Source organism: Penaeus chinensis, chromosome 7 (genome assembly GCF_019202785.1).
Source record: "Penaeus chinensis breed Huanghai No. 1 chromosome 7, ASM1920278v2, whole genome shotgun sequence".
Taxonomy (NCBI): domain Eukaryota; kingdom Metazoa; phylum Arthropoda; class Malacostraca; order Decapoda; family Penaeidae; genus Penaeus; species Penaeus chinensis.
Genome location: NC_061825.1, coordinates 14,795,363 through 14,807,862, shown reverse-complemented (window position 1 = coordinate 14,807,862; position 12,500 = coordinate 14,795,363). Strand labels below are relative to the sequence as shown.

The window sequence follows — 12,500 nt, the reverse complement described above, 5'->3', positions numbered from 1 at the left end:
ACCTGGGATTACCTTCGAAACTGCAAATTATGACGACAATCGACATCTTGAAAAGGGCACTGAAATCCTGGAGAGTTACGCAGTAGTAGCCAATGGAACCAACTACATTGATGTTCTCGAAAGTTACGAAGGTAAGTGTCATCATCAATACTTATTACGTCAGGAAGTATTACTTAAAGAAATTATATTTCAAATGTAACGCTATGATTTTGTAACAGGTTTCTTAAAGTTGAGGCTCAGTTGAGAGTTTACATTTACATTTACTCCGTAAAGTGATACAGTGTGTGTATATATATATATATATATATATATATATATATATATATATGTGTGTGTGTGTGTGTGTGTGTGTGTGTGTGTGTGTGTGTGTGTGTATACATATATACATTTAGATAGCTGGATAAATATATGTTTTTTCTTGTTCTACAGCAACCAAAAACAATGGCACTAATGCTTTTATTACGCGTAAAATAAAATACTTGTTCACGTTCTCCTGCGACTACGAATACCAATTGTTCCCCTTCGATATCCAAGAATGCAACATCAACATCACCCTTCAGCGCGCAATCCAGTCATGTCAATTGGAGTGGGATTTCTCGAACATCACGATCTTCGGAAACTCTTCTACCATCTCCACGTATTACGTTGACAAGGTCCGATACGTACTTGACCCGGAGAAAAGGGACAGAGTCACGGTCAAGCTCCTCTTCACGAGAAAATTTGACGCGTATCTCCTCACTACGTTCCTGCCTTGCGTCCTGCTGTGCGTGCTTTCCGAGCTCACTCTCTTCTACTTCGACATCGACGCCTTCACCGACAGGATCACCATCACCCTCTCGCTCCTCATCGTCCTCGCTTCCCTCTTCGCGCAGGTGGCCACTTCGATGCCCGCTTCTCCCAGCCCGAAGCTCGTTGACATCTTCTTCTTCTACTGCATCCTGAGGGTGAGTTTGGTGTTCCTCCTCCACAGTGCCATCGAGAAGAAGAGGCGCGACCTCGAGAAGAAGGAGAACGAAGGCTCCAGCGATGACGTCGTTATGCTGAAGGACCTCGACATCAAGATGAACATCGCCTGGTCGCAGCCATCGAAGTCGGAGTCGAAAGCCAAGATGACTTCCTTCATCAACAACACAGGGCTTGCGGTTCTCGTGGTCCTAGACGCCGCGGGCGTCATTGGCTTCGTCGTCTGGATCATGGTGGCGCGGGCGAAGACACTGGCAATGTATGGCACTTATTCAAAGTCATGAAATAAACATGCTTGATAACCTGTCCAGATTATCACGCACACACACACACACACACACACACACACACACACACACACACACACACACACACACACACACACACACACACACACACACACACGAACATACTTTACATAAGCTCGCCCGCACACACACGCACACGTACACGCACGTGTGCGACTGTGCGTGTACGTGTGCGTGTGCGTGTGCGTGTGTGTGTGCGTCGCACACGCACACAAACACACACACACACATGTATATGTGTATGTGTGTGTGTAAACATATATGTATATATATATTAATATATATAATATATATATATTAATATATGTATATAAATATATAAATATAGATATAGATAGATAGATATGATATTCATCTATATATTCATATATATACATATATATATATATTTATATATATATGTATATATATATACACACATACACATACACATGTGTGTACATGTGTGTGTGTGTGCATGTGTGTGTGTGTGTGTGTGTGTGTGTGTGTGTGTGTGCACAATACATTGTAGAAAAACTGGTCTGAGAACATCCTTGGACCCGCATGCCCTCATATAAACACAAATACATAAATGCTGACTTATGTTGCAATGTATACATGCGCATCGGTACAGAGACGATCCAGGATGTCACCCACGTTGCTCACATTGTATACAGATGACCGTAGAAATATATTTAGCAACTGTACCATTAAGTTGGTGAAACATTAATTATAAAGAACCTTACAAATGCACAGGTTAAATACTTCAGTAAGTAGCGCAAAGCAAAATATCTGACCTCAAACGTAGTGAAAGCTACAGATCTTTTTTTTTTTTTTTGTTAGATAAAAAATGTATCATACTTAATTTCCATTGAATAGGAAACTGTAGAAAGAGCGTTAGTGTAAAATTATCAAGGCCTTAAATATGTCTAAGCATTGATAAAATATATGTAGCCAAAAGACTTCAGTATATACTAAGTTTGCTGTACACGTACACATTGTACCAATTATTATTTTTAATACGACAATCGATCTTGTATTCTATTCCAATAACCACCTGTTATAGTAAGGATAAAAATGAACTGAGGAAATAAGGTACAAACACCAAATCATTAGCTATGTTATATCAGGAATGTACGTTAAATCGGAGAGACTTATCCTCTAAACCAGTATTATTATTATGCAAGTTAAAGGTCAACAAGAAGGCTAGCTCTGAATGCACAGCGCATAGATAGTATAAGTAAAGTACTTGTACCAGAAAAGCATCCGACTGTGTAACTGTGTAATTAGAAATTCTGTTCTTCATTTTATTTTGTTTTTTATTACCGGTGCATTTCTCACCGAGTTCTTGTGTTATCAATTAAAACTGAATTTGTAACCATTATGAATTTAATTTTGTATAATGCATACAATTCCATATAATTATTGTGTACATTTTATTTAATCTGAGAGGGAGAGAGAGAGAAATGTTTTGTGCCACTTTAGGTAGCTGCATCAGATCTGTCATTTACCTTAAATGTTTAATCAGTTTGTCACTGGACGCGAAGAATGTGTGTGATAATATGCATAAGTATTATCTTGTTTATGTTTAACATATCTAAGTAAGCTACAGGTTATCCTTCAGATATTGTCTTAAAAGATTATAATAGTATGAACGTGTTTGCAAATTACACGTACACGTTTTGTGTTTTATTTACATTAAGAATGCAGACTTCACGGGTACATTCTTTCTGGTATGATATTACAAAGCGCATGCATGTCCCTCTTTATTCTTCAAAGGCGAATTATACAGAACCCTTAACTGCATACGTATTTTTAAGCAAATGATTTATAATGATATGCTAATTGCAGTTAATTGAAGTGGAGCACATTTATTTATGCTAATGTAATGATATAATGACGAACTAATCGCAATACAATTGCCAACTGATGTATATACTCGTAGTTAATTCGACTAAAATATAAAAGTAACATAAATTGCTCAACTAGGAGAAAAATAACGTATAAGACTCACTTTCACAAACTTTGAATGATACATATTCTTTTTAATCAAGTAGACTGAGACATACACTAAAATAAATTAAAATAAAATGTATTCCAGTAGTAAGATAAATCAATTACATTTCCTTCGCTTAGCTTTCAGTCTGCCTATTAAGTTTCGTATTCCATCTCACAATTGAAAAATGAATGGAATTTATTGACTGTTAAAATAAAATGTGTAAAATAGTTCATAATGCTATGATTTTATTTTAATAAGAAAACATGTACTTTCGTTGTTGTTTTTTCAATATACTCTTAACTAACATTAACAAATAAAAATGCACAAGACCGCATTTCATTACCAAAAATAGTATTGATGAATTAATCTCACTAATGTACAAACATCATCTATCGACTTTTAATTTAGGTTTGAGCAATATGTTAAACGAATGCATTCTTGAACCGATACTGAAACAACGAGCAAGGGTTTGTGGCAAATGAGCAGAATATTCAACAAGTCATTAATCATTCTTTATCAAAAATATTTTATAATGTATTAAGATCGAAACTTTTATAAAAATACACATCACATATACCGTAAAAATAAAGAAATATATATACATACATACATACTGTTTATGATTATTCCAAAGTCTTTTTCTTTATCTGCTTAATTCAATATTACGTCAACTGACTTGTATTGGTATAGTGGAAGGTTTTTACTTCCTCCGAACCTGACTACATGGCATTTATTGGTGTTAAATTCCTATTTTTATGTACAACTCCAAATGAATAAATTATCGAGGTCACTTTGGAGGCATTAGCATGAGACGTCGTCTATTATCCTTTTTTTTTTTTTTTTTTTGCAAACAAATTCAGATAACTATCTAGGCTTATGTTTGACCCTAAATAATTTAAGAAAATAATAAACATAATCGGCGTCAAGACCGATCCTTGAGGTACTCGACTAGTTACTCGTCGCCATGTAGAGTGCTTCCCTCTCATTACGGTTCTCATGTCTTTCCAGAAGAAAGTCTTCCATTCTTTCGAGGAGTTTGCCTTTCACTCCACCTAATTTCCATAATAGTCTTTTATGAGACACCTTGACAAATGCCTTCTTAACGTCTAAGTATACACAATCCACCCAGCCGTCTTTCATAGAAACATAGGAGCTTTGCTACGCGTGACTTTCCTTCCCTAAAACCAAATTGTTTTTTTGATATGATATCGTATTTTCAAATACTTCAACCCACTATTTCCTAATTATCCTTTCTAACTGCTTGCATACTACACTAGTTAACGAAACCGGTATATAATTTAGAGGATTTGTTTGTCGCCGTTCTTGTATAAAGGCGCAACATTGGCAAGTTTCCAATCTTTTGGTAGTTTCCCTTCTCACTGAAAATTGGAATATTAACAATAACTGAGTACATAATTCTTTGGCACATTCCCTCAGAACCCAATTAGATGTCTCACCTGGTCCTTCTCCTTTTGTCTTGTTTAACCCTTTCAGTAGATTTTTTATTTCATTCTTTTCGAGTGTGATATTTTCGATACTCTGATTTTCGTTTGTACGGCTCGTTGCCATTTCAAAGCATGGGTCTTGAACAGACACTGACTGAAATTTTTCTTACGGATTTCACATTTCCTTTTCCTTGGTATAAACGATGTTACTGTGTTTGATGGCGCTAATTTGATCTCAAATTTTAGTCTTATTTTTTATGTAGTTAAAAAAGAGCTTTGGTTTGTTTGTGCATTCATTGATTACATCTTTTTCACATTTTAATTACGCCTCTCTTATGGTTTGTGTATACTCATTTCTTCCTACTTTATACCTTTTATACGCTGTTTGAGATCTATGTCTTCTGAAACTTCTCCAAATGAGCTGTTTGTTTTCTCTCATTTTCTTGCATTTAATATTGAACCACTTTTGGTCATTTCTTTCTTCAATTTTGATCTTGATACAATTTCTACTTTTTATTTAAAGACTTCGCAAAATTTAGACTATTGCATATCAAGGTTGTCTTCGTTCAGGAGGGTTTCCCAGAAATCTTTAAGGCTTCTATGATTACCTCTCTTTACCTCTCATTTTCTTTCCTTACTTACGATGAGTTTTTCTAGTAGCAGACAGTATTTCAATTTAATTACTACATGATCACTTTTTCCTAGAGGAGGGCAGTACTCCATATCCTTAATATCATCTTTATGCTTTGTAAACATGAGGTCAAGCATAGACGGTCTGTCTAGCCCCCTTGTCCTGGTATGATCTGTAAAATTCTGGAAGAGACAAAATTCATGTATGAAATCTAGTAATTTTGCATTCCACGAATCTGGCAGAGCATTAGGATCGAACCTTTCTATTAATCTTGCTATTAATAACCTGTTACAAGAAGTTATTTTGCATTAGTTTCCGAAAGGTGTAGCACTTCTTCCAAACTCTTTAACGTTTCTTGAATCAGTTTCAATAATTTTCTTGTGACCACACTGATATATGAGGTGGCATGTACACTGTGGTTATTATTATATTTACTTCGTTTGTGTCTACCTAAATTGCCTTTAATTCTACAATGGATCTTGCTGAATTTCTATCTCCTTTATAATAATTGATTTCCTTGTTTATATTGCTAACCCCCTCCATTTCCATTTGCTCAATCTTTTCTCCAAATATTGTAGTCTCTGAGTCCTAATGTTACATCGTCTACGGTTTATTACTGGTTTATTACTTTCAATAACTGCATCTAGCTCTAGTAACTTCGAACCTAAACCATCTATATTTGTATAAACTATTCCTTCGATATTCCTTTTAGCTGCAAGGCAGCTTTTTTTTCAGTCTTTTTTTTAGCTCTTCCATTTTTTCTGCAGTATTTCTCTGTCATCTTTGGTCATATTTTCTCTTATCCAGATTTTCTTATATTCTTCGTGTGTGACCAGCAGGACTTTAGCGTACATATTTGTATGCATATGTATATATATATATATATATATTATGTATAAATGTATATGCCTTTTCCGATTTATCCTCTCCAATTGTGTCAATTCCTTTTTCAAATAAAAAATACACGGATCGTTTCCACTGAAAATTCCCTCAGCTGATATGAATGACGTGGGATCCCGGCCCACGTGAAACCTACCTCTGCCGGGGAGACGTGGACAGACGACAACGAAGAACCAAAGAAGATTATAAAACGGATTATTATTTGGATTTTCGCAATGGCAGCTGCGCAGACTCAGAATATCGCAAGATTTGTACAATTGGGAAGGAACGTGGTCGCAGTTGGGAGAAATTATAAGTATTTTAATACGATTTTTACGTTAAATAAAAAGCGATTGAGATACGAGAGCTATTAAATCGTAGGGATTTAAAACGTAAAAGAGCAACTTACAGGTTCCTTTGTTTCCAATTTGGAACAGGTAGTCACTGGCATTGTATGTATTACTCAAGCATTCAGGTAGTAGAAAATAAAGGCATCGAAAAATTATAAGTACTATGATTCATTTTTACGGTAAAGAAAGCACGATTTAGCTACGAAATATCCATATAATCGTATGGATCTAAAACGTAAAAGACTTAACTTCTACAGTTTCCTTTGTTCTTAGTTACTGACATCATAGGTATAACTCAAGTATTCAAGTAGCAGAAGAAAATGGCATCGAGAAATTAGTTTTGAGTCATGCCCATATTGTTGCCAGTCATGATGAGCTATTTTCATTTGGCCTGTTTTCTAAAAGCACAAGAGTAATGAATATAAAGTGTAAAAACAGCCAATGGGATCTCTATAGGTGTGGAAGAGCCAGCCACTTTCACTTTCATGAATCATGTGATAATTATTATTTTTTTTTTTTCAGTATTCCACATTGAATATCTTCTTTATGCTCACTAAAGGATAGACATATCATAGATAAAGAGGGTCTTAACTCTGTTGTTTTATCCATTTTTTACAAAACCACGATTACATCTAATTTGATTTCTTCAGTTTGGTGATCACAGAGTTCCTTTTCATTCAGTATTTCAGTACTATAGGTTTTTGTTTTTGAATGATGCTTAATTATATGTAAAAAGCACTAAGGTTTGGATGTTTTCAGGAATTACCACCTACTTTACTTTTACTAGTACTTTTTTTTTTATAACTTATTTACAATTTACAGTCAATCAGAGCCTTTCCTGTTTCATCATCTCACTTCACATGACATGACCATTTCTTTCTATAGTCTCATTTCTTACCTGACATTTCTTTATTATGATAGCTTCTCTTTTCCTTAACTAATCATGAGTGGTTATTGTGATGTATACTTGGTAGTTTTTCCCCACCCACAATAATTGATTGCCTCATAACTCTGCAACACATATTCTTCTTAATCCCTCAGAGAATCCAATTTCTTTGCACTTATCTTCCTGCAAAATTGCAACTGTAGTGCTGCTCATTTTGTTGTTTTGATAGGGCTTACTTTTGCTTCTGTTTTATTTATTTTAGCCCACAGTCTTCATTATTTATTTTATTTTATTTTTCAAATGAGTGCCAGTATGGGAATTTGCTAATTAAGTTAGCAATCTCAGGTGTTTATTCAAGTCTTACATATCGGGAACTTTATGCAGATTATTTCTTCTACCGATGACTATAACTTTTTGTCCTTTACAAGAATAGCATCTTCAGTTTACCCTAGCTGAGTATCCATACCATAAAGATTAACCAGTTTATATTCATTTCTTTTTCGTTTTAAGAACTTTGCTTATCTATTCCTTTCATGTAGGACCTAACCCAATGCCATTGAGAAAAGAAACTGATGGGAAACGTCTTTAGAAATCTATCAACAAATCCTTGTCTTCCATTTTCAAAGGTGACATTGCTTTTATATATATATTTATTTCCTTGTTTGCTTGTTAATATTTTTTCCTTGATTATAGGGATCACTGTGCAGAGCTTGGAAATGCTGTTCCTACTAAACCCCTTCTGTTTATGAAACCACCATCTTCATATCTTGAGGAAGGAGCTGGACCAATCTTGGTAAAGCTTACTGTGACACTTCTTTTATCTCATATCTCTGTTATTCATATAATGCTTCATATATTGTTGATGAGAATTTATAGCACAGTCACAATAAGAGAGGAACAGTTGATCATGCTGATTCAAGTCGTACTAGACTCCTCATCAGACGACAAAATCATAATAGTTATATCATCAGACAAGGTGTGTAATGTGACTTGAATTGGCACAATTTATGGTTCCTTTCAAAGTATAGTTATGTTTCATCTTTGCACATATATTAATGTTTGTATTGTCATAACAGTGTACATTCATATGTATCCTTTATTCCTGCTTTTTATATCAGACTATAAGACTATATTTTATTATCCAAGTTTTATCTCCAAGTAGTTACATTAATACATTCAACATCTTTACATAAATTGCTATCGACTCTGTTCATGTTTACTGTGTAGATATGCTACATAGCTCATCATCATTTTAGGCATATCATCAATCTAGTTTCTTACTGACAGAGTTTCATTTCAATTTTTACATCTCACATCACTTATGTAAGCATCTATGTATGTGATTGGATGTGTAGTTTTTTTGATCTCTTGATTTGCATGATTATATTAGGGAACTTATTTGTAGAGCTAATCTTCATACCATATATCCATTGTGCACCATTATAATGTACTATTACACTACTCTTATCAACAATTGTTACTTATTGACCATTGTTGAATGGGAATTTTGATATGATTTTGGTTCAAAGATAGACAAATATATTATGCATTTTTGTTTGCTTATTGGTTGTTGTTATTTTTATAATTTAGGTTTAAAAGTGAAAATATCTTGGCTATTTTTTTCAAAGAAGAGTAGGCATCACTACAAAAAATCATATGACAATTACTTGTAGGACATATTACACCAAAGATTCCTCCATTTTTCAGCTCCCTCGAGGATGTACCAATTGCCACCATGAAGTGGAGTTAGGGGTGGTGATAGGATCTGTTTGCCGAGATGTGGAGGAAAAGGATGTCATGTCACACGTTGCTGGATATGCACTAGCATTAGATATGACAGCCAGAGATTTCCAGGAAGAGGCAAAGAAGAAGGGAAATCCATGGACTATGGCCAAGTGCTTTGACACAGCTCTTCCAGTGTCAAAGTTCCTCTCTAAGCAAGAGCTGGTAGATCCCAGCAACGTGAACTTGTGGTGTAAGGTAATGCCGATCAGTTGCTTCTTTTTTATATGCTTTCTTTTGTTTCAGGAGGAGGCATATATTGTAGTATATATTAGCATCAGTCAGTCAAATAAATGTCTTTTGAAAGATGCAGTATCCCAGGGAGCATTGAAATAAAGGTGATGAACATCTGACATCATCTACATTTTCCTTTTATTATGGGGGGTGGGGGTGCTTTGAGAAATTACATTGTTCACAATATATTATGGTTTAGGTCACAAGTATATGCATATATGACATGAGAGCAGCTACATTGAGTATTAGGTAGAAGGCAAAAGATAAATTGAGTAAAGGGTCCACCCCTTTTGGCTTTTAAAGTTAAAGAAAAAAGATCTTGTCAAGTTTTTGGACTAGAGCAGCGCTTCCCAGGTTCTTTCAGACATTACCCTATTTTCCAGATTATTCTCCATATATTATTGTTAATTTAATGTTCCTTTTCAAAATCAGTAGCACAAAATCAGTAATCTATTGTTTTTTCTTATTACTGTAATATGTTTTATTAAGTTTTTAGGCAATAGTAATGTTCTTATTTAAAGTTATTTTCAGATTTTCAGATATCTTTTTCATACATTGATTATTAATATTACCAATTTTACATGGATGGATAGATTACTATACACAAAAATATATAGAAAACTTAAGTTAAATGTAATTTTTTTATAATGTTAATTAGGATGTATGTTTTCTTTTTTAATGTTTATTTTCATCTTCAACTTTTAACATAAGATGAATTTACATTTATGTTGATTATTTAGAGATAGATAATATTCTTATTGAATAGTTGATAACTGAAAGGCTTATAGATCTGAAATTTATATAATGTAATTGTAAACCATTTAAGGTTAATGATGAGATGCGTCAGAATGGCACAACATCGGATATGATCTTCAGCATCCCCTATCTCATCTCGTACATCTCCCAGTACTTCACCCTCAATCCAGGAGATCTGGTTCTCACAGGGACACCAGCAGGAGTGGGTTCTGTTCAACCCGGTGATGTCATATCAGCTGGTTTAGGTGACTTGCTTACCATGAAGTTCTCTGTGGCACAGAGGAAGTGAGAACTCCGTATTACCTTCTCATTTTCTCTTGGTTTCTGCATTTATTTTGTGCATTTTGGTTTTGTGGTCATTTATGATTTTGTTGTGAAAACAATGGTGTAGGTTGGTTTACTGCGTGCAAAATTAAGACTAAACACTGACAATTATTAAATGTATAGGGGTAAAAACAAACTACAGAAGTTTTGTGTGCAGATCTTATGTATCTTTATGCAGATGTGCATTCACATGGGCAGAAGCACATGTGTACAAACAATCATACATTTCTTTTAATTAATATTCCATATAACCTTCCTTCACAAATGTGCACATATGAACATGTTGTAACATCTTTGTTCAAACTCTCTGTATAACTGAATAGTAATTTAGATTAAGAATTATCATTGCTATTTTTCATAGCATATTTTTAAAATCATTACTGAAAATGCTTCTCAGCAGTAACACAAATGCATATCTTAATCAGCATTATTATTATTATTGTCATGGTTATATCATCATGATAGTTATAACTATCATTACTGTGAACTAACTGTAATGGAAGAGCAATGAAGGAAATTAGTACACTACACACTTTTATTCATAATTCCATGTGTCTTGCATTTGAATAATATGATTTGTTGTAAGGAATGGGTATACATATCCAAGTATCTTCTTTATTGATGATTTTAATAAAGTTTCTTTTAAACTGGATTCACAGAGTAGGCCCTCTACTTACCTTTTTAGGCATTTAAATACTTACACATCTATTGTACATATTCAAAGTTTTGAAAGAGAAATCTAACTGTATGTACAACAAGTACGGTATATTTGATACAAGACAAAGTTCAAAGCATATATTTTGATATTCTGTCTGTTTAAATGATATTCCATGGTGAAGATAGAATCGTGTTATCTATATATATTGCCAATAAAACATTAAATCATACATGGATTAGTTTATATAACAAAGTTAGTTTTTTAACCTGATGCCACTAGGTATGGCATGTATATGTATGGTATTTGTTAACCCTTTTCCTTGATTTTCAGAATGTTTTTTTGTATCTTATATTGCTATAAGTATTGTCAATATTAAAATAAGAATAATAACTAATGATAACAGTATCAATATTGATATTAGTAAAAAAATAAATGCTTTTCCCAGTAACTCAAAGAAAAGGTGAATTAACCCCGAAACGACTGGCATGACATGTACGTACATGCCATGCCCACTTTGAGTTTACTTAATTGTTTTTACACAGATGGCTACACTTGTACTAAGTCACCAATGAGCCAATTATGACTACTACTTGTCTCACCTGTTTACCCTTTTCCTTGATTTTTGGAAATATTTAGTTTTCTTATATTGCCACTACAAATGTCAGTAACATTATAGTAATTATAATGTCAGTAATAAAAATAACACCATCGATATTGATAGCATTAGTTAAAAAAAAAAAAAGAATCCCACAAATTCAAGGAAACGGGAAATTATGTAAGGTCGCAAGGTCTACTAATTGACTTCTTTGTGGCTAAGCACTAACAGAACCATCTATATGCTGAGACATTTAACAAAAAAAGTCTAAAATGAGCACAACACTTTCCCAGCGACGTTGGGTTAAGGTGAGGTCCTAAAGTCTACTAACTCACTCCTTTGTGGCTAAACACTTGTGGATCCATCTATGTGCTGAGACATTTAACAAAGCAATACTGCAGTGAATACTACACTTTCCTAGCAACAAGGAATTTATTGAATCCTGCAAAATATTTATAAAATGATTTATCCAAAATAATTTCTTGAAAATTTCTGAATGAAGATGCTGTCTGTAAATAAGAAAAAGAAATGCTGTATAAATGAGTATCAGCACTGAAACTTCACCCAGCTATATATGTTAGGGTAGACAAGAGCTAGATGTAACAGGAGCAAGTACTTGTCTGCATGAAAAATTTCATTTTTAGCAGCACATCCTCATCCTCATAGCACAGCTGATTGTAAAATGTTTGTGAAATTTTTGTTAAAGCTTGA

At 34.0% G+C, this 12,500-nt stretch overlaps 1 protein-coding gene across 1 annotated transcript; it reads left to right on the top strand.

Annotated features, from left to right (window-relative positions):
* The first annotated feature begins 6,355 nt into the window (after positions 1–6,355).
* Positions 6,356–11,423, top strand: LOC125027322 (acylpyruvase FAHD1, mitochondrial-like). The gene is made up of 4 exons (XM_047616323.1): positions 6,356–6,520; positions 8,134–8,233; positions 9,148–9,420; positions 10,283–11,423. Exons 1-4 carry the CDS (start codon positions 6,441–6,443, stop codon positions 10,499–10,501), a joined length of 672 nt encoding a protein of 223 aa, XP_047472279.1. The 5' UTR covers positions 6,356–6,440; the 3' UTR covers positions 10,502–11,423.
* Positions 11,424–12,500: the final 1,077 nt, after the last annotated feature.

Bases quoted from the DNA above. Each gene is read 5' to 3' on its own strand.
- LOC125027322 (XM_047616323.1), top strand. From the start codon at position 6,441: ATGGCAGCTGCGCAGACTCAGAATATCGCAAGATTTGTACAATTGGGA. The intron at 6,521-8,133 runs GTATTTTAATAC...CCTTGATTATAG, and splicing joins GCAGTTGGGAGAAATTATAA to GGATCACTGTGCAGAGCTTG. The intron at 9,421-10,282 runs GTAATGCCGATC...AAACCATTTAAG, and splicing joins ACGTGAACTTGTGGTGTAAG to GTTAATGATGAGATGCGTCA.